Raw genomic sequence first — 26,379 nt, forward strand, 5'->3', positions numbered from 1 at the left:
AGTAGATTTCAGCTGGATATATTTCTATAGATAGTCTATATTTCTTATTTTAGGGCCTGTCCTTATTCCCATTGAAGCACATGAACTTCTATGGGAGCAGGACCGGAACATTCCTTTGTTCTTCTGGTGTTGTGCATTGCTGAACTGCAACAATTCTCTACACAGTTGGCCGCATTTCAGTAGCGGATGAAGTGATCCCTGAGGAGAACTTCCGTATCAGTTAGTTACGTTTACAAAGTGTGTTTGGTGTCCTTCGTTCTGAATTAAAAATGTGATGCGAGTAGAAGTTGCTCTTCTTACTTAATTATTCTGCAAGACATATACTTGGTATTTCTATAGTTAGAAGCTACCTATACACTGATTATAAATCTCTTGACTAACAGGATCCTGCTTCCATTGAAGTCAATGGCAAAACTTCCATTAACTTTGAGAACAGAATGTGGCTCTTAAGTTTTCAAACAGCAAGAAAATCCTCTCTATATGTTACTCAACCCAATGAACTGGTGAATAGGGTTAGAGGCCCTGGCAGGAGGGTTTTCATGCCATATATCAGGATTCATCAGCTACACACCTAATAAATTTGATTTATTGTGTTTCTCTTACCAGGGAGATATGGGTGCTTTCGGACCAATAGGCTATCCAGGACCAAAGGGACTAAAGGTAAGGGAGTAACTAAGCCTTGTGTTCTCTTATCTGTCCAAACCAGGACTGACTCTGTCTGAAGATTGTTCAGTTCATTGTTTGGGTGAAAGTGGTTGTCTTTATGAGGAGAAGGTTGGGCAGTAATGTTTGTCCACTGACCAGTGAAGGATGGTAGACAGAACATCACTCTGGCAGTCTGCACCAGGTGTGGATTACTGGGGAATGCAAGGAGCATTTTTTCTGTGCAACTTCAGACCGCGGAGGGTAATTGGCAGTAAATCCGATGATCCACCTCAGAGGCTGTATGAGGAGAGAGACCTGTGGCCCAGACCAGATAACCCTGGATGCCATGCATTTTGGTCTATGGTCCCATTAGCCCTGTCGGTGACTTAGACCTGATTCAGGTCTTCAAGATACCGGAGCCGTGCTCAAACTCAACTTGGGCTTCCTCTTTTTTCAGGGGCTGATGGGAAACCCTGGAGAACATGGACTGAAAGGTGATAAGGTGATCTGAATACTCCCTTATTGCACTGTGTTTTATTCTGCATGTGAAATCCCACTTGTAGCTTCTGTTTCGTATTCTGCACCACATTATGTGCCCCATTCTCCTTCCTTTTCTGGCTATCTACCAGAAATCCCATCCTCTTCATCATTTATCATCTGTTCTCCTTTCTTGACACTCCCATTTATATTTTCCTTTCTTTTTAAATAAAATGTCCATCCTGCCCCTGGCCTACAGAACTCTTCCCATGGCATCACATGGGGTGGGAACATTGCTACAGTGTATATGGCTTACCCTTTTAGTTTTTCTGGTAACAAGTGTAGACACAGCTGTTAAGGTGTAGATTTGAGATCAGCATGAATCTTACTGGTGACCAGAATCTATGCTATGGAAAGCCCCTGGAGTGAAAAATTATGTCCCTGAGAGCCTTCACCTCATTTCAGCACCACTTCCTTTAAAAAAAAAAAGGGGGGGGGGTGGGGCAGAAAACCCCATTGGGTAATATTTCCCTTTCAGATGAGTTTTCTAGGCTAATCCCGGTCAGCTCCTCTGTCTTTACAATGATGCTATTGTGTTTGAGTTATATATAATGCATTGTATGACAATGTGGTTTTGTTGTTATGCATTTAGATCTTATCACTGGATGGGGTAGAAGTAGGGCTTTATCAGCATTGTTGCCACTTTCATTTATTAGGGCATGTTTCAGGGTGTCTCACAATATGACACAAACATGCAGACCATGTTCTTTCTTCTCGTGAGGAAGGTGATTGAGAGATCAGCACAGAAGCTGGATGAGACGTACCTACTGGAACCTCGATTAAAAACAACGTTAAGAGATGCAAAACCTCATGTAGCCGCTCTTATTTCAGGTTAAGATTGGTTTATATCAAGTTAGTTTGCTGATAAGGAAGAATCAACTTAAACTAAATTGATACAAGCCACTTTAAAGTAGAAATAAGGGGTGGAAGTTGCAATGGTTTAACTAAATTCGTTTAAAATGCAGCGTGAGTTAAACCAGAGCAAGTGTGAGTGTAGACAGGTCTGACTCCCATAAATGACACCCTCCTGCAGATGCTTGGTTGTAGGGTTTGTTTCTTCCTTCAGAAGAGGGAAATGCAATAGGGTAATTAGCCTTATGACGTTGACTGCTTGGGAGGATAGAGCAAAGGGGTAGTAATTGTATTGTCCCCCTCCCATTTTCGGGGGGTGCTTTAATGGCACTGTTGCATTCATTCACTTGCTGCTGGTTTTAAACTGTGGTCGATCGGCACGAAGCCAGGTCAAGGAGCCAGATGCCCTCGTGCCCTGCGTTGTGCTAGCAGGTCACTGTCGCCCTCCCATGTACCCAGGGTCAGCTTCTGCTCTATACCACCTCACCCTTCTAGGAGAGTGGGGGGCACAACTGGCAGCAAGGCATGTTTGGGCAGTAGGGAGACTTCCCTATAAGGGTAAGTCATGGTCGCCATAAGCAGGAATCCTGACCCAGCACTAACTCCAAGGGCCCACGAACTCTCCCAGCAATGCAGCCTGCTCTCCCTGAAGAATTGGCTTGTCCTTAAGATGCTGAATCTCTTACGGATTGGCCAGTGTTTTAGGCCTTACAGGCAATATCATTCTCCCCTTTTTACAAAGATTATCAGATCTGTCTATTTAACGCACTACGTGCGTCACGGTCCTTAATGTATTTATCTTTACAACACCCCTGTGAAGTCAGAAAGTTCTAGGGGATTGGATCTGGATCTCCTGTGTCCCAGTCTAGTGCCCTGGCCCCTACCTATTGTTCCTTCATTGCTACCAGGCATCCTGCTTTTGGTCTCTCTCTCTCTTTCTTTCTCAGCAAGGTTGGAAGAACCCAGCGTTTTCTCTCCTTTCTCTGACCACCTCTCCTGTTGCATCCTCCTCTGACTGGGCACGCTTCCTGCCTGGATTTCATTAAGGCCCTTTCCCACTCCAAGAATGACAAATGACCTAGCTCAAGCCTTCTCTATCCTTAATGAGTTGACTTTTCATTTCAATATCCTGGGGCACTGTCAGAAAATCAGATCAACGATGATATCACAAATGGGAGAACGCTTCCAGACGCCTTGGGGGCATCCTTTCCAGCAGTCACATAGCCAAAGCCCTGGGAAACACAGGGCCAAGTAAATAAAACCCATGTTGAATTTGACAGCCTAGTTCTCTTTCACACAGGTGACCGCAGTCAGTTTTGATATTTTAACTATAAAGTCTTTTACTCGAGAGGCCAAAATCTCAAAATATGCTGCACTCACTTGCACAGATAAAAACGAGACATATCAGCTCAGTAGTGAGATTGGGAAAGTTTGTCTTTCTTTCGGCCTGTGTTTTTCAGCTTTTTGGTTTTGTGATTTTATTTTTTTTTTGCATCGGTATGCAGCCAGTTGGCTTGTTTCTAATACCTAGACTTAGCTTTTCTAAGTGATCAGTAACCTGCTGTATTCATTTGGTCTCATGCTTCTTTATCTTAGTGCATCTTTTGGTCATATTGATCACTCTGTCTATTTTTATATTGTGCACCAGGAGCAAGGAACAGGTGTCTCCTCTCCTCTCCTATCTTGCTGTATTATGTTTTTTATTATTGGTATTCTAGTCAAACATACAGACCTTGTCTGGTACTGGGCCTGGTTGTGCTAGCGCTGTATATAAACACACAGCAAGAGACAGTCCCTGCCCTCAGAGTGCTTACAAAGAGTCTAAATAAACAAGACTGACAAAGGACGGATTATCATCATCATTTTACACGTGGGGAACTGAGGCACAGAGAGATGAAATGATGTGCCCAAGGTCACCCAGGAAGTCTCTGGCAAAGGCAGGAATTGAACCCAGTTCCCGAGTTCCAGCCTATTTCCTTAGCAGCAAGACATCTTTTTCCCTTTTGCTTCCTTCCTCTTTCATTTCTGTGAAACTACGTTCCGTCCCAACCACTGCTAGGTGCCTCAGCATCTTTCTTCCTCCATATATGCTGTACAATTGAATCTGTTAATAGAAGTCTTAGATGTAATGAAACTCCTTTCGTAGTGAGGGTGCAGTCCCCAGATTGCCCTCCATTTTGGTCATGGTGCCCCTATGCATAGAGTGGAGTGGGAGACGTGACTTGAAAGTAAGGGTCCATTCTGCATTCACCTCCTGGATATCTCATTACTAGTTTCCACCTCTGATGTGCGTTTTACATGGGTTTTCTGTGGCCCGTGGCCTTTCTCTGATCCCTTAATATCCCTTTTCTGTCTGTCAGATCTTGACTTCATCACTACCTTCCACTGTCTCCTTTATCCAAACCTCTACTTTGCTCTGAAGGCCAGAAACCTATGACACTTCCTTGGCACCCATGTTTCCCTTTTGTATCTATCTTGTCTGAGAGTTTGTCTACCACCATCTGTGGGATGTTGCCAGCATTTGTCCTTTCCTGCATGTTGCCTCTGCAAACAGACAGTGATTAGTACCTCTATCACTTCCTGACTAATACAAATCCCTTTCTGTTGGGTGTGGTGGCTAAGGTTGTGGAGAACTTCTTGGCTGAATGCACTGAAGTCCCCATCCACATCACAGATAAAACCTTCTGAAGCATAACTGGGTTCTGACAAACTCAGCTTGACCTAGTTACAGCTAACACAGTTCGGCCTCCACACGGCAGCATTTCCGGTACACAACCACGTGTCAAGTGTGTTGGCTTGTGCACACCCTTCACACTGCACATCTGTGTTTGTGTCTGCTGCCCAGGCTCCCTCTGGAGAATGCACTGTTTCAAGCAGGCCCTGCTGGAGGTACTAAGTGGGGTATGTTTTTGCATGGTACCTTGCACTTTAGAATGCCCTTGCACAGACACATCTGGGAAGTAGGACTGCCTGACTCATGTACACGGCAGTACATGGGTGGGAGGTCCCATCTGCATGTCATATGTTCAAGACTGACAGTCTTGTTAACAATCCTGCTCACGAACCGGGGTCAAAACAGTAAGGGACCACAGCCAAGAATTTCAAGTGTCTAGTGACTTTGGGTGCCCAACCTCAGACATCTTAATGGGGGCTCACGTTCAGGAAGTGCTGAGTACCCATCCTTTGAATGCCCAGGCTCTTTTAGGTGTGTCAGGTTGGGCAGCCAAAATGACTAGTCACCTTTGAAAGTCTTCATATGCTAACCAGGTTGAGTTTGCATGTCAGCCATACCTTCTTACAGCGTGGTTACTAGCGTAGATGGCTTGAAGGCTTAGGAGAAAGAAACTGCCAGCTTTATGGAGCATGTCTACTCTGGCTGGGCATCCATACTGACTCCTAACTCAGATTCCAGGGTCTTGTCCCAGCATGGGTTGGGTCTTGTGTAAAAAACCTGGGGTAGATTCTTGGAAGGCAGTTGCTGATGTCCTGTTCAGGAATGCAGAGACGGCTTCCCTAGAAAGTGGCCCAAGAATTTGTTGCAGGAGATGTGTAGAAGGGGCAGCCCATTACAGAACCAGAAGAGAGGGGGGAATGAAAGCACCAGCTCTGCTCTCCTCTGGTGAATGTGGAGTTATAGCTCCGCATGGGGCTGGAGTTTACATTTTATATATATAGCCCAGACATTAGACAGCATCTGGAGACAGAAATGCTGAATCAGCAGGAGGTGGTGCAACATTCACCCCCGCCAGGCTGACGACAATCAGTAATCTTTTGTAATTATTAACTCAGTTCAGATGAGAGCAGCCTTGATTGGCCTAATTCATTCCATCTGCCACTTCTTGCTGCCGAGCAAAGGTCTGAAAGGGACTGAGGGCTTTGAGGGTGTTCCGCACCCTGCTTGGCAAGGTGGGGCTCTGTCACCTTCCATCAGGGCTTGCAGGATTTGGCCCAGTGTGTGCATCTCTGTCTCGGTGGAGATTTCCCCACTTTGTTGCACTGGAATCGCAGAGCATGGCTGGTGGGGGCATCCTTAGGCGGTGACAAGCCAGCAGGCTGGAATTCCTAATGTGAGAGCCATGCCACTCCAGAGGGAAGATGGGAATTAACGGTAGGCCCAGCAGTTCTCCTCAGAGCTGCGGTTTACAGGATCTTCCTAAGGATAGCTAGAGTTACTTCAGTTTTACAGCTGCAGTGTCATGTTAAACCCTGCTATTACAGTTTCCTAGCCCAGATGGTTACAGGAGAAGCACATGGTCTTCTGGCCTACTCCAGCTACTGGGTTGTTTTTCCCACAGTGAAGGAAAGCGCTCCCTTCACCCCTTTGCCAGGGAGGTCTGCTCCAAGCTCTTTGAGGTAGTTATCCCCCTTCCCAGCACCGATTGTATGAGGCAGCACAACAGAGGAATTAAAAGTTTCTGCATGCTTTGCAACAAAATGTGCCTAATCCATGTCAAACACACACACATTCCAGCCACACTGCTGAAAGGCTATAGACTGTTTGGCGCCATGGATAGCAGCTGGACGGATATACATGGGGTATGCCACACTTGGGTAGTGCTTCCTGAATCCATCCCATGAGTGGTTCTATACCCTCAGTGCCTTGAAGGTTAATGACAATGGGTACAGGCTCTAGTCTCACATAAGCCAGGCCTCTCTTCTACTGGAGGATCTCTTGTCTTCATTATAACCTCTTATGGGGAAGCCCCAGTTCCAAAGAGCCTGGTTAGTTCCAGAAAGATAATATGGGACTGTCCATAACTAATCTGCTTTTGGTAAGGTAGAAGCCCCTCTGCACATCCAAACTTGGAACTCTGTTCCTTAACATCGTCTTTACGGATTTCCCATGAACTGCCATTTCTTTCCTCACCCCTACCTCATCAAGATGATTGAAGACTGATTTCTCTTTCAGATGATCTGTATCAATGGCTGTATGTAAAATAAAGTATCACTTCCATCCATGAGCACTTCAGTCTTTAGCTGGAGTCTTTTTAGCCTGCGCAAGTCTGGGACCTCCATGTATTTTCCTTTTTAAGCAGCTTTTTTAATGCATATTATATCATAGCTTGGTTATGAAACAAATAAACCTTTTCTTACGGCTCTCAGTTACCAGGTTTGACAAAGGCAGGCTGGTTCTCAGAACAAACCCAGCTTCTTCACCCCAGGCTGCTCTCCCATCTCTCAGGGCAAGGGAGAGTGGCCTAGTGAGTTGGGATTTTCAAGGCTAGGGTGGACAAAAGACTAGAAAAATTAGAACATTCAAAAATTGGAACCATCCAGCATTAACAAGGAGATGGGCTGGACAGTGCAACTAATGACTCCCGTACTCAGGGTTCATCTTAACGAAGTGGTGGCACTTCCACTGATCTTCTTCTGTGCATTTGGAGATGCACTTATGTTCATTAATCTCTGTAATCACTGAGTGCTCAGTTGTTAACCTGAGTGGAATCTCTCCTCGTGGGGCTTTTTTCTCAAGTGTTGGAAGTCTGTGACTCTACATCTAAAGTTCGTGGTCTTCCATACAGATTCCGTTTAGAAGTATAGTTGTATGCATTGCTCTGTGCTACTCTCTTATAAGAAAGCCAGGTCGGGATGGACTGGAGGGACAATCTATATGGGACACAGCCTCCATAGCATTTGCTGCTATTTGGCCTTGTCGTCATGCAAAACTTTTATAAAGATTACTTCTCGCATTTGTGTTGGGGAGAGAAACTGCCTCCCCCCTCCCTTCCCTCTCTATTCTTTAGAGCAGATTTCCCAAATCTGATTTCCTAATCAGTTCCTCTGATGGGACAGTTGTTTCTAAGTGCCCAGAGAGTAGGGATCCTCTTCCAATTTGGAGAAAACAAAGGTCCCATATTGGGTCATCTCCCTAACAGCTCAGTGCTAGCCTACCCATTTCTTAGTCAGGCTTCGTGGCTGTGATTCTCAAAAGGACCTAAGTCTCATTGAAAGTAAGCCAGCATTGAGTGCTTAAACCTCTTTGGAAATGCCAGCCTAGATTTCTGCAGTAGGTTGGTACTGAGGGATTTCAGTAGATGTTCAATACTTTTATAGGGGAAGGGGTTGATCAGTGCTCCCAGTTCCAGGCTATGCCTTCAGAAACCCCTGGGAGCCAGGCTCTGTAGAGGAGAACAACCTAAGAGGAAAGTTCCATTTACCAATAAGCAAGCTGGCTGTTTTGCTCAGCTGTATTTTGACATTCATCACCTATGTGTTTGCTACTTGCAAGGGAAAAGCAGCCTGTAGTCCTCTCGTCTAACATTTTTTGCAGCAGGCACAGGTATTTTATATTTTCTCTCTCCTGTGGTTTTGTTTCTCAGTTCAGATTTGTTGTTGGAAAAGGCATATTTTGCTCAAGATTATTGTGATGGATTATGACTTTTGATTTGTCACCAGTTCTGTTTGAAAGGGGCCTGAAATAATTTCCTATAGACCTGGATGGTTTTGCCATTGACGGTGTATATTGTAACTTTCTTTGGTGATGTGTATTCAGGGTGATCAGGGACTGCCAGGTGTTCCAGGAGATATTGGATTCCAAGGAGACAAGGTAATTGCTTACAATTTTTCTTCTTACATAGATAACATGCATAGCTGCCTGCTTTCTCTGCTAATATTCAAACCATGTTCTTTTGAAAGCTCTGATTCCTCCTGACATAAAGACACTATAGTTATTTGCATTACACCCTCAGATTCACCCCCTGCTCTGCATAGCTCTGAGACCTTCTCGAACCGAAGTCAACAGAATGGGATTTTTTTTTTAAAAAAAATATGCAGTTCTATACGGGAAAATAAAGTGCTTCCTATGGAAAAGGTCATAACCTCCCGCAGAAACTGAAAGTGATGGAACAAGTTCTTCAGATTAGGAGCAATATGCGTGGTCCGCTGGCTGCAGAGTCAGTGAATTTGTCTGCTACAGGGACTTAGGCCCCGAAGCAGCAAAGCACTTAAGCATATGCATAACTTTAAGCACGAGCAGTCAGAGTCCTGTTTACTTAAGTGGAACTACTGGTATGATTAATGCTACCCACGTGCTTATGTGCTTTGCTGGACTGGGCCTCTGTAGTGGTCAGCCACGCCTCCCTACAATAGCTTATATGTTCTTCTACTGCCATATTTAGAGGGTACAGCTCATTGGCATCAGTGTGGGTGACCCTGCTTACGCCAGGGTTGAATTTGGCCCCAAGAATCAATAGGTTTTTAGCATGTGTCCCTCTGAATACAACCAGAGAGCAGGGAATTTCAGGCAAAGAAAGCATGCATGCCAGGTCCCTGCCCTATGATAGCTTGAATGTCTTTGTGCTACGTATCGGTGAACACAGTACAGTATGCAAAGGTCTGTGTAGCTCTTAGGATCAGGGTGCGGAAAGTGTGTGTTTTCCACGTGTTGGGGAGCAATGTGCGTATGTCCCGATGAAAAGATGCTGTCAGGAGGTGTGTGCTGGATGTCTGGGTACAGAGAAGAAGAGTGCCTGCATTAGCCAGGAAGATCACGTAGCAGAGAGGGGAAGTGTCAGTGAGCCAGAGAGCAGATGTGTGGGTTGCCTATGTAACAGGTATAAGGGGCCAGGCATGTATATGTCTGCCAGCTAGGGAGGAGAGTGTGTGAGCACCTGCCAGCCAGGGGTTGGTGTGTGTAAACAGCTGTGTAAGGGCCTGTAGGGAGTGGAGTTGGAGTATTAGCATGTAAAACTCTACAGATCAGAGGTGGGAAACCAAGAAATCCCTACACCCTGGGATCCACTGTGCTGGGATTTTCGTTGGGGAAACCACCAATCAAAGGACTTTCAACAGCTGGCCTTAAGACCCTATGAGAGCGAGAAAGAAGAGGACATTGGAGAAATGTAAATGTACAGCAACGTTAAGTATAGGTGTCCTTCTAGAACTCAGTCTTCTTTAAATGAGTGACTCCTAAAGTCCTCTCCTTTTTGAACCTTCAGGAAAGTCTTCCCCAGCCTTGTGTTGGTGACAATACCATGCAGCCCCATGAGGCAGCACAGAGGACTCCTTTCTCCTCCCCTTACACATGCTGAGGTCCCTCCCAACATCCGGGTGTATGAATGCACAAAGTGAAAAGAGAAAGGCTTATGCTTGGCAGGTTTAATCTGTTCTACTGTGTCCTTCCATGGTGTGGTCACCCACCCCCCAAAGCACTGGATATGACTGGAGTTGTCAGGAAGAAAAGATTCTCTCGCTGTTGCAGAAGCATGGGGTGGGGGCTTTACAGTGGTTATTTTGCATCTGTTTAATTCTATTTCCTGAAAAATTGTTTCTCTGTTTCCCAGGGCAGTCAGGGCTTTCCTGGGGTACCAGGAGCCCGAGGGAAGCCAGGTCCCCCTGTAAGTAATGCCTTTAATCATCTTCTGTTTCCTAATCTTGCCTCTAAAGAGTTCAGTGCCCAGCTGGAAAGAGAGCTCAGCAGGGTGGATGTTATTCTAAACAGGAACCTCAGCAGCTGTCTCACATTCACCCTTGTTTTCTGATTTTGCAGGGAAAAGCTGGTGACAAAGGTCCAGTTGGGTTTCCAGGATCACCCGGCCCTGAGGTATGTGCCTTCAGCTCTGATCATTCCTTTATTTGTTAATTTCTGCTGCCTGTCTTCATTGGCAAACCTTCATAATTCCCCCACCTCCCAAGCAATCCTCACTGCAAAGGGAAATGAGAAACAGCCATTTGACAGCTGCAGGCTACTTCGCTGCTGAGATTCCGCCTCCTTTGAACACCAGCTTGGGTTTTAATTTAGGAATCATTTAGATACTCACTTCCCTGCCAGTCTTGGAAACCACTCTTCAGGTGGACCCATCTATAGATTCGGTGGAATTATTTGCTCCTGACTCAACCAGTAATGCTCCATGTGGATGCAGGGTTGAAGTCTTTGCTAGCAAAGGACAGGCAAATTCCTGTTGAACTCATTGCTGTTGTGCTGCACTGACAGGTGGTCAGTTTGCATAAGGACCCCTCCTCTGTGGTTACCTTCAGACGGTACCCTCCCTCCCCACTCCATGCAATCTCTGGGGGCTTCCAAAGTCATAACTCCATGCTATGCAGTAAGCCTCTCCCACATTCCAACCCAGCTGCAGTGATGTACAGTGAGACCAAGAGGATGGAGTCCTTTTGGGCCACCAGTCCCAACCCACTCTCTACCTCAGTGTGATACCAAGGCCCCACTTGTTGTAGTCTGTTCTCTCCTCGTTCTGAGGTTGTGCCCTCAAAGACTCTGGTAATAGGATGTTCGGTCTGGCTGAAAGACTGTTTTAGACAATTATCTCCCTCATTTTTGTTTTGACCCCTTCTGCAGCATCACGTTCACTTAAAAGAGAAGTTTCCTACAATCACTTAAATTGCTAATAATGCTTAGCGCCTTTTCCTCCATAGGGTTTGAAGCACACTAAGAAAGGTGGTATCATCCCCATTTTTCAAATAGGGGATCTGAAGCCTAGAAAGGTGAAGCGAGTTGCCCAAGGACACATGAAAAGTCAATGGCAGAACCCAGCTCGCCCAGCCTTCTCTCCTTTCCCGTGGAGCAATAGATATAACCATCATGGCATCCCTCGCCTGTCCAAGCAATGTCCCATAGCTGTCTTGGTCACTTGGCCTCCTGCTCACCAGGCAGCTCTCCAGCCTGTCTTCTGCTGCTGCCCCCTTCCTGGGGAAAGAGCTCCTTTCCTGAGCCAAACCCTGTCAGAAAGGTTCCTTTTTGGTCAGGGGAGAGGACTGGGGACCCACTCTTCCACTCTGGAAGATCATACATCAGTCATGGTGAGGAGAACAGCAGTGGGTTTTCAGCTCAGCAGGTTCATCGTTGACCTATAGTGAGTCTCAGTTCTTCCCTGTTTATCCTTCTAGCCTCTGTCGTGGGTAACCTGGGAATCTTTTTAACCAAATACTCTTCATGTTAGAAGACAACTCCATTGTCCTCACCCAAAACCACATTGTGATGCCTTCAAGTACAAGATCAATTTCTCTGCAGCATGTTGTGATTCACACCCTTATTAATAATCAGAAAATGTTCGTCGTGAGCCTGAGAGCCACTTGCAGTGCTGGCTGATAGACTGTTTTCCTTTCATCAGTGTTCTGGTATTTTGCTGGGCCTGGAATGGCTCTCTGTCAAGTGGTATCGCTTAGTAATTCTTGTTCTTTGTTTCTATTGGAAATGACTGTGGATTCCTTTGTTTCTTCAGTGAATGGGCTGTGGGTGGAAAGGGGGTCACTGTTTGGTTAAAGACAGCAGCTAATGAGAATGTCAGCACCTTTTCTAATCCCTAGGCTGCTTCCCTTTGTCATTCAGGCCGGTGATTTATTTCTCTGAGAAATGAGATTATATACTGCCTGATAAAGATGAATTAAAAACCAAAATGCCATTTTTAAATATGTGATGACAGGGAGGCCCTTACAACAATGAATTTTGGAAGGAGATGGACCAAAAAGGGGCTGTTGACGGAAGGGGTCCCTTGTTCTTACTTAAACCAATAACCTAGATCTCTTTTCTACTGTTACTGTCTACCACATACTGGATTTCATCCGGTTATTTGAAAGCTGCTTCAGTCCCTGCGGATGCCCCACAGTGGCCTGTATGTGCACAGTGCCGGCAAATAATAAATGTCACAACACAAAGTATCAAGTTAAATCTTTAGAAGAGCACAGGAAACCTTTCCAGAAAGCTCTCTAATGTAACACCAACCATTTCTGATTCTCTCTAGGGCTTTCCAGGGGATATTGGTCCACCAGGACAAAATGGCCCCGAAGGCCTGAAGGTGAGCGGCTCTCAGATAGAAGCCTTGTGCTGAGTTGGAAACAGCCAATGAAAACACAGATGTGGGAAGGGGGGTGGGGGGAAAAAGCCCTGGAGATTCCTGGAGATTGTTCTGGCTGAGACTTCGGTTTGGTCTGTTTGGATTGAGGTCCCTCCAAGAGTGGGATTTTTCTTTTTTTTTTTTCTGAAACAAAATTGACATTGGATCCTGTCCCATGGCAATGTGTGTCGGAAAGAGACCCGTCTCACTTTAATGGACCCTCAGAGCTTATGCTTCTATTTTCTGAGAATCTTTCCTTTTGGATCCATTGCAGGGGAAGCCCGGAGCACGAGGTTTACCTGGGCCGAGGGGACAGCCTGGCCAAGAGGTAACTGTCCATGTGGCTTTCAAGGCCAAATGCAGTTCTTGTCCAAGAAAACTTTCCCTTTCCAATCATGTTAATCTTTCGCCTAAATGGGGCCCAGGGTTCCAACCGTGTGCTCCATTTGCACCTGGGCACAAATACTTCGTCTCAGTCACCAGTCAGAAACCTGCAACATCACAGACCCACTGGAATTAGCGCTCGGGGCTACGTGCTCCTCTCAGTCCCTGCATCCAACTGCTGCTGGCGTCAGCAGAGGCCTAGCCACTCCATTAGCTTCCTTTTTCTACCCCTCATCTTGGTGCCGTTTTCCACTCAGGCCCGTATGCCTGAAAATCCTCCTTTCCTGGCCCACAGCCCAAGGTGCCTCTGTTCTGTGTTCCTGCATGCACTGCCTTAAAGTGCATTTTCTAATGTGAGGCCTACAAACCCTGGTCTTCCCCACAGAGTAACATTGTCTTCTAAAATAAATAATGAACAGGATGTACCCACTATTCTCCAGTGTGGGCACATGACCTTATTGCTGCATAAGCCCAGGTCTGCCGCCTCCACCCATACAGTTGTGCCTTCATTCAGGGCTTAATTCTGCCCCTCACTACGGGGGTGACCCTTGAATTGGAAACACTTTAGAGCAGAGACAGTGAGCCTCGTTCTCCTCCTGCTCACAACAGCTCTACACCAGTGGCACTCCAGTGACTTCACTGTAGTCTCTCTTGATTTACATCAGCCTGAGTGGAAAATCAAGCTCATTGTCTTTTGTCTTTCAAGAGCCATCTACATTTGTAGCCCTCTGCAAATAATCCAAATTCAGTGCATGAACTGAAAGCATTGTATAATAGCAATAATAATTCTTAGCCTTATTTAGCGCTTGTCATTTTAAAAGAGCTTTTACAAGCATTAACTTATTCATCTCCATGACCCCCATCCCACCTGTGAGATAGGAGAGTATTCTATCCAATTTGCAGATGGGGAATCCAGGACATAGATTAAGTTGCTCAACCCAGGTCACACAGTGAATCAGTGTCAAAATCAGATATCCTTGACTTCCAATCCCATGTTCAGTCCCATTGACCACGTGGCTTCTATTAGTCATCCTAATGGTCTAACTCAAAACCACTAGAGCAATGGGTGGTCTAAGAGCACTTTCAATTTCTCTTTCTATTGTGGGTTTAGTCTAGACACTTGAGTTCACCATCATGTGGCTTAATTGAAGGTCTTCTAGAAACTTTAAATCTGATCCAGACTAAACACAAACTGACGAGGAACCCAGATGCAGGGCCTAGTCCAATTGTCATCTAAGCTTTTGGGAAATTTCAATAGTGGAGCCAATCTAGTGTCTTGTGTGAAAGTGAAGGAAAAACCTCAGTATATTAGCCAGTTTGATATGTGTGAAAGTCTGTGAGAAACCTTGCATTTGGGAGAAAAAGAGCAAGCTCTCCAGGGTTTGCATCCTTGGCCAAACCAAGTTAATCAGATGCCCATGATCAAGTACAGTATCTTGTGGGCCAAATTCTTTCCTTTGGTAAGCACATGCAATTGCCATAACTTCTCTGGGAATTTCTGGTGGGCGTCCACAGGCAGGATTTGCCTTTAGGTTTATTCCTCTGGCACTGGGATGGCTCCACAGACATATCTGGCTGCATTGAAATGGGATGGGGTATCACAATGGTGATGAGGTCTCCCAGAAAGAAGTGCTCTGATAATCTTCCTTTCTAGTCTGATGGGATGGAACTGTTAAAGTGTTATGACAAGACAGCTATTGTGTAAGCATGAGGATTGTGTATTTAAATGCTGATGGCATTACAAGCTGTTTACTTTCATAGCATTTCTGGAACCCAAGAGACCTATAAGATTTTCTTACTAGTTTCATTTTTTTCCCCTTCAGGGAGATGAAGGACCCATAGGGCCACCAGGGTCCCCTGGTCCAGAGGTAGGTTTCACTGCTCTTAAGTGGCCTGCTCAGTTACTAAGTAGCTCTATACACCTCACCAGGCATTTGAGGTTGGAAATAAAAATGAAAGATTTGAACCCTCTGTTTCAGTCAAAGAACAGTCCCGCTGGCAAGCATTGTATTGTCTATGTGCAACAAGGGCTGGATCCAACATCCATGTAAAATCAGTGGAAAGACTCCCACTGGGCACTGGATGGGGGCTATATAATGTCTTAATATTCAACTAAAGATAGGGCTACGTTAAAGCCCCATATAAACAACCTTTAACTTTGGGATAGTTCAGATCCAAGTGCAAACTGTGTGACTTGGACCTAGCTCCATAATTCATCCCCGTGTTGGCTTCCACGATTCAAAAATATGTCCCTGGTCTCATTTGAATGCTGTATTTGTTTTTAAAGGAGAAGAGCAAGAAAAAGGATGGATTGAGAAATACAAGGATATGGACAGTAGACTTAAAAAGTCCTTTTGTCTGCCCCATAATGTGAAAGTAGGGGACCCTCAATCAAAACAACAGGGCAGTATATTTGGGATAAACAAAAGGAATATAGTCATATCTTTGGAACTCACCACTGCAGGATTTTATGACTTCTGAGAATATTTGCAGGATCGTGATATAATGGTAACCAGATCTTACCCTCTGGGTGTAATCTAATTGCTATACAGATAAGGAAAGGAATGTCTTATCCCACATACAACTTACTGCTATTGAGCACATGCGTTGATACAGGGATTTTCACTGCTCTCTATAAACCAGGTATTGGCTGCTACCAAAGAGCAGAGTGATTCCTTGGATCTGATGCTATAAATCCATTCCAGCCCCAGCAGCTAGGGCAGAAACTAAAGCAGCTTTCCCAGGCAGGGAGTAAGTTTTCACTGGACCTTTGGTTTGAGGGTGTATTCCTGCTTTGATGAGTGATAAGCATGGGGAGCATATACTCACGCACACAGTCAACAGTTCTTACTGCTCTGTGCTGGCCAGCAGTGATGCAACACTGCTGCAAGAAAGCTCCTATTGGCTGAATTCTAGCTGGTACCAGTGAGATATTGTTGCCAGGAAGTTCATGCTCCCAAATCCCAGCTAGTTTCTGTGGGATGCTGCTGTGACAAAGCTCATACTGGCACTAGGAGATGCTCCCTTTAGGGGCTCAGGATGCTGGGGCCTGAGCTGGCACTAGGCACAGATGGCTGCTGGGAGTGTTAGGATGCCAGATGAAAGCAATGCATAATTACCCAGCATTAAAAGGGCAGCAATAAAGTCCTTCCATTCATTTCTTACAACACCCATGCTGCACTTCTGGTGTGATGCTGAAGAGATGAAATTTACCTAATGGTGGAGCAGAGACTTCCTTACACATGCAGTTTCTATCTAGAGCTGGGATCCAGGTCATCCAGAGATCAGACCCAGGGCCAAAGCATTGTGCCCTGGTGCCTAGAAGGGCTGCCTTGGGGTGTTGTAAGCTGGATTCTTTTGGAGACTCTACTTAGTAAGCAGAGCTGAGCAAATCATTGATTTTTCAGTTCGGCCTCTGACCAAAACTGATTTTTTGTTTGTTTGTTTTCGCTCTGTGAAATGAAAAAGCAAAAAAACCAACTCCTTCATTCGGGTCAAACATTTTGAATGACTATTCGAAACGCCATGTTTGAAATTTTGGTTTTAGGGGCTTTTTTGTCAGTGGAAACTATTCACTGACTCTGACCCAAATTCATAGACCGTTTCAGTGCTCCCTAAAATGCATTTTTCAGTAAATTTATTATTTGCCAAAAAAATGTCACCCAGCTCTATTTGTAAGTTGCATCAGGTCACACAGGCTGTGGCTGCTGTGATCAAGGGCAGCTGCAACAGCTGGGAGCAAAGACAATATTGAGCCTTTTATATTCATCATCCTTTGTACGTTTCAGGGTCGACCTGGCAGGAAGGGATTTCCTGGAAAACATGGCCCTGATGGTCCAAAGGTAAGGCGGGAGGGGTGTTCATACCAGAGAGCTGATGGGTTGGGGTGGGAGCCAGGGGGAAGAGGAATTCAAGACTGGAGTGAAACTTCAAGACCCCCTCACATTTAACATGTGTCAAGCTTCCAGTTTCCATCATAGAAATGAAACTGGGCAGTGAGGATTTGCTCTTCTCTCTGCATTTCTTTGTCTTCGGCTTCTGGAAACTCGGCCTCAGCTTGGTTTCTGTGGAAGAATGACTGTGCATTTTTAAACCACACGCTTTATTATAAACAAGTTTGTTTCTCTTTTGATATTAAATTGTTTAATTGTTTTTCCATTGCCTCTCCATTTTTTGTTCTGAAACCATGCTAACCATTCCTATCTCTGCTGTTTCACTGGCAGCAGGAGGAGCTATTCCAAGAGCAGCCTGCGCTTCACAATATCCACCCCCAGCAAAAAAAAAAAAGGCAGCTCTTTAAACAAGTAAATAACAAAAATCTGTTCTGGCAGCACATCTGGAGTCACATTATCTGCTGACTGAGAAAATGCAGCTGCTGTGACCCAGAGACAACACCAGGTTAGCAGTGACTGTCTTTTAGACAGCCTGTCCTGAGTTACTCAGACACTTCCCTGGACCAACTCTTCCACAGTCCATCCTTCTCCCTGGTCAGTCTGGGCTTATGTACATCCCTGTGCTTTTCTCTCCATCCTCCGGCCATGCTCTCTGAACGATTGTAAGAAGTTGACTTTTTAATGGTGATCACAGTAAGTAATCAAAGTCACCACCAGAGGCTGGATTTTCAAGTGCACTGCACCCACGATTGATCCTGAAGTTTTCCAAAGAATTCTGCACCCAACATACTGAGCTTTTAGAAATCTGGTTCCTTATTTTGGTGCTCAAATGGGAGCTGAGCTCTCTTGAAAATCTGGCCACAGAAGTGCATCTGTCATGTTAGCACAAACTCTGACTCTTCGTTCCAAATTAACAGACTCTTGGAAAACGTAGACAGCTTGGCAGTACCTATTTTGAAGGCTTGATCTCATTAAAAAGTGGGCTGATGCACCAGTTTGGTGCAGTGTCATAGCACAAGGCTTGTTAGTGCTGGAACTCTCAGTATTTGAGACCCAGCACTGCTCACCCAAAACATTTAGTGACGCCTGTCACTAACCCTGTTGTGCTGCAGTTGAGGCACCAGGAGTTTAACCCTTTTGGAGAAAGACCTTTGACAAAGCAGCACTGAGTTAGCCTTCTGTGATACCTCTCTCCATCTCAATGCAGGGTGAGCCAGGACATCCAGGGCGGACAGGAAAAGTTGGTGATCAGGTAAACTCCTTATTTTCTTTGTCTATTTGAGTGTCTCGCATGTACCCATTTCCCCATGCATCCCTGGTACTGGGGCAGAATCTTGACCTGTTCACTGAAGATCAGGTGTTTTGTAAACACTGGGATTTTATAATATACGAAATAGTATTGGGGTGTGTGTGTGTGTGTGTGTGTCGCAGAAAATGGTTACCCTCCTTGCCCCTGTATTCTTTTCGTCCTCAAGGGCCTCTCCTTATTCCTACTTTTCTTGCAAAATCATTGGTTCCCAACAAAGTGGATTCTTTCATCACTAAGCCCAGATCCAGTTAGCTCAGCCTCAGAGCATCGGTGACCCAGTGGGTGGCTCTCAGATGTCCAGAAGTTGTCAGTGGTATTTATAGGTGCACATGGCACCCTGCGGACAGTTTGTACAAAATAATGGGTTCCTGCCCTGAGGCACCCGAGACCCAATAGGAGATACAAATCAGATACTAAGGCTATTCCCCGATGCAAACTTGGTAGAAATAATCATCAGTTTCTTGAGTCTTTACACAGTCAACACCCCCTCACTGCCTGCCTGGTCCAGTATTGTACTGACCCCACCCGTGAGGTGCTGCGCTTCCTCGAATCCCTCTGGATTCAGTGGAAGCAGGGGTCACTCAGCATCTTGCAGGTTCATGCTTTTGGCAACAATAGAACAATGATGAGCCCTGCTTCATTGCACCATAAAAGAGAATGTGCTGACTAGGAAACATAGGAAGATGCATCATCTCCATAGGCTTCAGGGAAACCACAGGGTTCAGGGGAAATGAAACAAATGTTCCCCGTCTTTGTGTGATCGAAACCAACCTACCTATCCATGACCAGCCCTGAAATTGCAGCCACAGAGCCTCCGACACATTCTTCTCATTCCCACATGACCACATCGAGCTGGACGCGGCTGATTTGGCCAGAGCAACTGAGAGGCTGACCAGCCATTGGCAGAGGGACGTGCAGCTTCTCCTGGCAGCCGGCTTTTCGTTGCTTGTCAGTCAAGGTCTTTGGTTTGTTTGTTTTTTGTTTTCCAGCCTCCCTGGATCTTTGTTCTCATGTATCCAACAGCTGGAGGTCATTTGTCTCATAGCTCTCTGACCAAGCATGTTCAAAAGCTAGTGTCACGAGGGGCAATTGTCAGTGCTAGCAAGACTTTCTCAGGGATTTGGCTAGATTGCAAGCTCCACTGAAAAGGTTAGTTAGTTCTCCGTAAAGCACCATGCACGCCTACAACGCTATCGAACTAACACAGTATAACCACCAGGCCCTTGCAAAACTGGGGACATCAGTCAGCCTCCTGCTGTTCTTGTTGCTACTTCAGGGATATAATGTCTCAAGACTGTTTACCTTAAACTCTGAGCTGGCCTCTGGCCGCAAAGCTTGCAACTACTGTATACCCTTCGTTTTCGGGGCATCTGGGACACGTTTAGGGCACACAGATACCAGCCCTATATCCAGAGGCTAAAGTTCCCTGTTAGTGTCTTAATTTTTTATGGCAGATTAAGGGATTTATATATCTCAGCAAACTTTGCATAGCACAAACTGAGTCCAAATACATTTCAATGGCTTCTTTTCAAAGACATTTTCAAGCAGATTATAAAAACAGTGGAAACAAACAATGCTGGGAGACATGGAGGTGTATTGGACAGAGCACTGGACTGAGACTCATGAGACCTGGGTTCTATTTCCAGTTCTGCCACTGGCCCTGGGCAAGACACTTCCCCTCTCTGTGCCTCAGTTTTCCCATCTGTAAAAACGGGGATGATGATACTGACTTCCTTTGTAAAATGCTTTGAGCTCCACTGATGTATCGTTAATATTACCACCTCTTGCAGCTCACACCAAATGTGTGTGTGTGTGTTGCAGAAAATGGTTGCCCTCCTTGTCCCTGTATTCTTTTCGTCCTCAGGGGCCTCTCCTTATTCCTTATTTTTACAGAATTTTCTTCAGACTCAGGGATCAATACAGAGTAATTTGATCACTCCACAACCCACATTGGCTTCAATGAAAGTAGAGAATGCTCACCACTTCCTGGAAGCATGATCTGTTTATTTATTAATGTTTGAAATAATAAATATTTGGTCCACAAAGAAGAAGCAGAGGTGCTTAGGATAGTGTCATTTCGGTTTCTTTCAACAAGATCACTCATTTGTTTGTTTTTAAACAATTAAATGGGGCTTATGGGGAGGTGGAAATAATAAACAATAAAACAAAATCCTCTCAGTGCACAAACTTCTCCATTCTCTGTAAGTTTCACTAAACTAAAGGAAGAACCTACAGGAACACAAAATGCTGAATTGTATTAGCAGGCAATTTAAATAGGAAAGGTTGATCTTATCAAATAAAACACTGGGCTGGAAGTCAAGTGACCTGGGTTCATTCTTGCTCTGCTGCCAACCAGCTATGTGAACTTGGGCAACTCCCTTTAACTCTCTGTGTCTCAGTTTCACCCCTGCAGGATGAGAAGGGTAACCCCCACTGCAGGTGGCAGTAAGACATGTAATCAATTTAGAGTGTAAGTTCTTTGGGGCAGGGACAATCTCTTGCTCTCAGTTCTTACTCTGTACAGCTTCTAGCACATAAGAGCAGCCATACTGGGTCAGGCCAATGGCCCATCCAGCCCAATATCTTATCTTCAGACAATGGCCAGTGCCAGATGCTACAGAGGAAATGAACCAAAAAGGGCAATTATTGAGTGATCTATCCCCTGTCATCCTGTTCTGGCTCAGGGACACCCAGAGCACGGGATTGTGCCCCTGATCACCTTGGCTAATAGCCATTGGCGAACATACCCTCCATGAACTTCTCATTCTTTTTTTGAACCCAGTTACCTAGAGCTTTGCGTGGACCCAAAATTTGTATCCACATCCGATCTGCAAAAATGAGTCGCGGATACAAAACAGATATCCATGGATTTGCAGAGCTCTAGTTCTACATGTTCTGGGCTCTGATATCTATTGAGAACTCTAGGTGCTATTGTATTGCAAATAATAATGAATATTTAGAAAGTGCTTTGAGATCCTCAGCTGGAAGGTAGTGCAGAAGGACAGAGGATCATGATTATTATTCCTTAAGTCCCTCAAGGATGACTCTGAATAAAAACTATAGGCCCCATTCAGTGAAAAGAAAACACAGCTGGCCTCTGCTGATACTGAAGCCAGTACAAGAATCTGAAAGCTGGCTGTACTATTTTTACTCAATTAGTCTCTGTCTAGAAAAAATTCCATTTCCTTACCAGTTATGTCATTATAACAAAAACGTCACACCAGGTTTGTGATAAATTACCTCCTTTCCTAGCACAGCTTTGCTAGACAATGCTTAGAGTATTTCTTTCCTTCCCCCTCCAAATAGCATCATTTGGAGCTTTGGGTCAGGGCAAGCCAATACTGGGGATTTTTCATAGATCTGTGGTGGAAGTGGTATGGGGGAAAAAAACTATACCCCAGATTTCCAGCCCATGAAAGATCTGATCTTCCCCATTTCCTGCCTCTCCCAGGCAAAGGTGCTGTCTGAGAGGCCCCCATAGCTTCTGTGACAGCGATGCAGCTTTTCAGAGTTGCTGCTAGGCACTCGGTAGCAACTGCCTCTGGCTGGAAGCAGCCAGCGTGGTGGTGTGAAATAAGATCACATATACATCTCCTCGCTAGGCTCAAGCACTCTGCTTTCGGGTCCGTATGTTTAAGCAAACATGCGAGTTTTGGGAAGCTTTCCAGTGTTACTTGCTGGGAATTTTTAAAACCTGTAGGGTGGCCCCTGACTCCTTACATCTCTATTGCAAAGAAACTGACTCAGGACAGTCACTAGAGGTTGCGCTCTGGATGCTGGAAGATCCACTCCCTCCAACCTGGATCTGTACGGTTTAACCCTTCCTTGCCAGCAGGTGGAGACAGAAACTGGGTGAGCAAAGACACCACAAGGGCAAAGACACCAGCCTTCCTCGTTACTGAACTGTGTGAAAACAGGCCCCAAGGATGGGAACTGCCTGCGTGTCCATGCCAGAGGCAGAAACCAAGCCAAGACGACACCAGAGGCGAGGAGACCCCTGCCTTCCCCCTGAAGGAGACAGAATAACAAACTGGGAAAAGGTGCCTCAGGGGCAAAGACCCCCCTGCCTGCCTTGTGCTGGGGACCATAAAGACTAATGATCAGCCATGTCAGCAGAAGCAGCAGGGAGAGCCTGCGAACGACCTACGCTCTTAACAAGGAGCAGATTCTGTTCCAGCAGCAAGGTTTCAGTGCCTCCCCTCATCTTTAACAAAAGAATAACTAATTGCTATCCGGTTACAGTGCATCCTGTTGAACGTTATGTTCAGCTACTTACCAGTCACATGGGGAGAGTACAGTGACGCTGTGCACTTGACCTTTGAAGACCCAACAGTGAAGATTCTGTGCCTGTTGCAGACCCCTCTCTAATTATCAGCTTTCCCTGAGTATTGTTAAGATTTCTGAGTACTTTGAGGTCAAGACAGCTAACCTAGCTCTTTACTGTCTGGCTTAGTCCCATCTCCATCAGTCCCGTGCCTCTGACTTGTATCTAATTGTCTCTGAGAGTCAGTGGCTACCCACATCCAGGTATAAATTCCTTGTAAGGTATTTACGTGGCTCCCACTACCAGAGTATCTGAGCTAGGGTAAAAATGTATTTACCCTCACAGCACCCCTTCGGAAGCAGGGCAGTGCTACTATCCCCATTTTACAGAGGGGGAACTGAGGCATGGAGAGATTGTGACTTGTCTGAGGTCAAGCAGGAAGTCAATAGCAGAACAGGGAATTGATCCCAAGTCTCCTGAGACCCAGAGTAGCACCCTAACCACTGCACCATCATTCCTCTGGGGAACTAGTGCTTCTGAGCTGTGTGGCCCTTTGCTTCCAGGTCTACAAACACTGCAGTGCAAGAATCTTCCTTGTGAGACCAGGTGTTTGGTCAACATGTCAAAACACATCTTTTGTTCAGTGCTCAAAGTGAAGCACAAAAATTCTAAAGGCAGAGGGTGGGGTGCTTTGGTGTGCAGAGAGTTAAAACCACAGAAAATTCAATGCAAGTCATGCAGTGCGGGTTAGAGTGGCCTCCCAAATCAGTGATATTTACTGTTTTACTTTCCCTTTCTTTCATCTAAATGGGATTATTGTACATTACCCTCCATTCCTTTCTGCTTCCGTTTGTTTTGTTTTCAGTTCTAACGAACCAGTGAAACACGAGGGGCCAGTGATTGGCTCCTGCTGGGAGCAACTGGCGGGCACTCTGAGCCTGTGAGCACGTGCTCATGCTGAGCTCTGCTGTTGGTTGGGTTTTTCAAATGGTGTATGATTCATTGCCAAGCTGCAGCAAAGGGGACAAGCTTAATTGTAACGGGGCTGCATGATAAGCCAGGACATACTGAACAACTCATCCAGTGTAAATGTTTTACATTCTTTACTGGTTACTGTGGGACTTTAACCATGCAGCCACTGCTGCTGGGATTTCATGTGCTTTATTACGCATGGTCCTTGAAGTTGTGTTTGCTGCTATGTTTGATTTCATGGCAATTGCTGGGAGGTTGGAAAAATATTTTACACTGGGTCCATTTTGTAGCAGTGACAGCAATCTAGGTCTACATTTCTCCCATGGCTCTGCTGGTCAGTATCTGCCATCATTGGCTCTTTTGGTAATATTTTAAGGCACGTATTGTTGTTTCCTGTGTTCTGTTCAGTGTCTCAGTCACATTTTGGCCAGCAAAGAGCTTTGTGAGCCAAGCCCTCATACTGATTTCAGATACCCCGATGAACTCAATGGGACTTTATTTTGCCTAGACACAACTATGTTGTTCGTGTATGCTTTCAAAAGTATCTCTCAAGCTAAAGTTAGCTCATCATAGTAAACTGGCTGCAAAAGCCAGAGGGACATCTTACACCACTGGGTCTTCTGCTTCTTCTATTTAGCTATGTTGCTACACACAGTCCTCTTCTTACTAGGTTCACATGAAGCAATGATGTCTTCCCTTGAGTTGTAAATGAGAACATATGCCACCACCATAGAGATCTCTCTACAACTCTTACTGGAGCTAGATGCTATACTAAGAATCAACCCACATTACTTCACCCATTCTGCCACAGAAAATGAAGTGTGAAGTGTTTGTCTCCTGCCTGCTTGCATTTGCAATGTACGTGATGATGCATCTGCCACTGCCCGGTGGCTGAGATGATGAACTTGTGACAGAAATAGGATCCCATGGGGACATATTGTTCGTACTCTGCTTTGAACTCTTTCTTCAAGGTTAATGCTGAGTTTCTGTTCCAATAGCCCATCACTATAGCACTGAAATGGCTCACATCGGGAGGCCAGGAAACAGAAAATGTCACATTTTTCACATTTAACATCCAGCTGACCCAGCGAGTGGCTTCCTCAGTTTTCTCAGTCTTGCCAGCCTGTTAAGTTCTTTTCATAAAGACTTCCCATAATGTAAATTGGCGCTCCATGGTGGGCATCCATTTTGACATGGAAGGCTGTGTACCCAGCCCTTAGGAAATATTCTAAAATGGCCTTGCTTTCAACAGTGTCAATAGCTTTGTTTATTGCAGGTGCCTATAATGTTGTGTGGGACACACTTTAATTAGCCTCTGAATTTCATATGCCTTTTCACCTGCGGGAGAGGCTCTGAAATCACTAGGTTTTCAAGAAAACGGAGAAACATTTGACTTTTTACCTTTTACAGTAGCTTTCAGCCTACATGCCTTTTCATTTAAGTTGCTTGGTCATTCTACCCTGTGCTAGAAGACCAGCCTTTGTGTTTATGGCCTTGTGTCCAGGGTCAGAAAATAACTAATAGTTATCAACTATGTATTTGTACCTGGGTCTGATTGAAAAGAGAATTGATCCATTGACTGTGCCACCTAGTGGTCAGATATTTTCACGCCTTTACCTTCACCACCACTGTGTTCCTGTGTTGAACAGTTCAGGCTTTTTCTTAATTGGCCATTAAAATAAACACGGCTTCACCTTTCTATGTCTCATAGTATGGGTGTTGGGTTTTTCTTTCTGATATGCGTCCTAGTGCAGTAGAATTCCTTCAATTACGTTCCTTGATCTAGGTTATGGCTGGGAGCATTTTAAAATACTTGCTGAGGAGAATGCTGGCTCTTGTGAGAGATGCTAGTTCAACAGCCTGGAAACAACATCAAACTTGAGTTCCAGGATTTCTTCTGAGTCCAGCTGTGGCTTGTTGTTGTATTATTATTTATCTGTTTATTTGTATTGCAGTCCTTCATTAGAACCCTGGTCAAAACCAGGGCCCCACTGTGTGAAGCTCCGTACAAACCCAGAACAAAAAGATGATCCAAAGAGCTTACAATACAAGCATTCATTCCATAGCCTGCTTTATCATGATCATTGAGAATGCAAGTTCCTAAAGTCATGTGACTGAGCTTGACCCCCCGCATCCCTAGTAAAATGATACTTTTACAATCAGTTTGTGTTTCCTCCTCTCTTCCATGGAGCTGCAGGAATGGCTGGCAACATCCTGATTCCGAGGGGGTAGCTGTGCGTCCTGGATGGTAGGCATCGTTTTGGCTTGGCCTGGGTTTGCGTCATGACGTGATCACGTCTCAGTCTCCTGGCAAGTCGTTGCTGGACAAATTGCTAAAGATAGCATCTCACTCCAGGCTTAATCGCTTCCAATATGCTCTCCACCTTTCCCCAGCTGGCTTCTTAATAACCCACTTTCAATGAGACATCACTCCCAGTTTCAGACCATGATGAACAATTGCACCAACCTGCCAAGTGAGTGAGAACGTCGGGAAGAGCATGTGTGTTTGACCTCTGGCCCTGCCTAGAGATTGGCCTAACTGAGTGTAATCCAAGGTCAGATGTTCGCATACAGGCCCATCCTGCACCTCAGGAAGGAGCTCCTGTGGCAGCTACTCTCCTTGCATTTAAAAGAATATAGCCCATGGGGGCATTCAGGATAATCAGCAGAAGTCAGTGGAGAGACCTCTGTAGTGTTAGACATCTCTGAATAGCCACAGTACTGAGTCTCAAA

The 26,379-nt window shown here is 45.3% G+C and overlaps 1 protein-coding gene across 6 annotated transcripts in view; it reads left to right on the forward strand.

Moving 5' to 3' along the window:
• COL27A1 (collagen type XXVII alpha 1 chain) overlaps positions 1-26,379 on the forward strand; it is a 294,861-nt gene that overhangs the window by 173,090 nt on the left and 95,392 nt on the right. For all 6 annotated transcript variants that reach the window (XM_073314250.1, XM_073314251.1, XM_073314249.1 and 3 more), the window contains 10 exons: positions 607-660; positions 1,103-1,147; positions 8,528-8,581; positions 10,317-10,370; positions 10,523-10,576; positions 12,732-12,785; positions 13,099-13,152; positions 15,032-15,076; positions 16,997-17,050; positions 18,309-18,353. In XM_073314250.1, the coding sequence (XP_073170351.1) occupies positions 607-660; positions 1,103-1,147; positions 8,528-8,581; positions 10,317-10,370; positions 10,523-10,576; positions 12,732-12,785; positions 13,099-13,152; positions 15,032-15,076; positions 16,997-17,050; positions 18,309-18,353 (513 nt within the window). The remainder of the gene's footprint in view (positions 1-606; positions 661-1,102; positions 1,148-8,527; positions 8,582-10,316; positions 10,371-10,522; positions 10,577-12,731; positions 12,786-13,098; positions 13,153-15,031; positions 15,077-16,996; positions 17,051-18,308; positions 18,354-26,379) is intronic.

Source organism: Lepidochelys kempii, chromosome 16 (assembly GCF_965140265.1).
Source record: "Lepidochelys kempii isolate rLepKem1 chromosome 16, rLepKem1.hap2, whole genome shotgun sequence".
Classification (NCBI taxonomy): Eukaryota; Metazoa; Chordata; order Testudines; family Cheloniidae; genus Lepidochelys; species Lepidochelys kempii.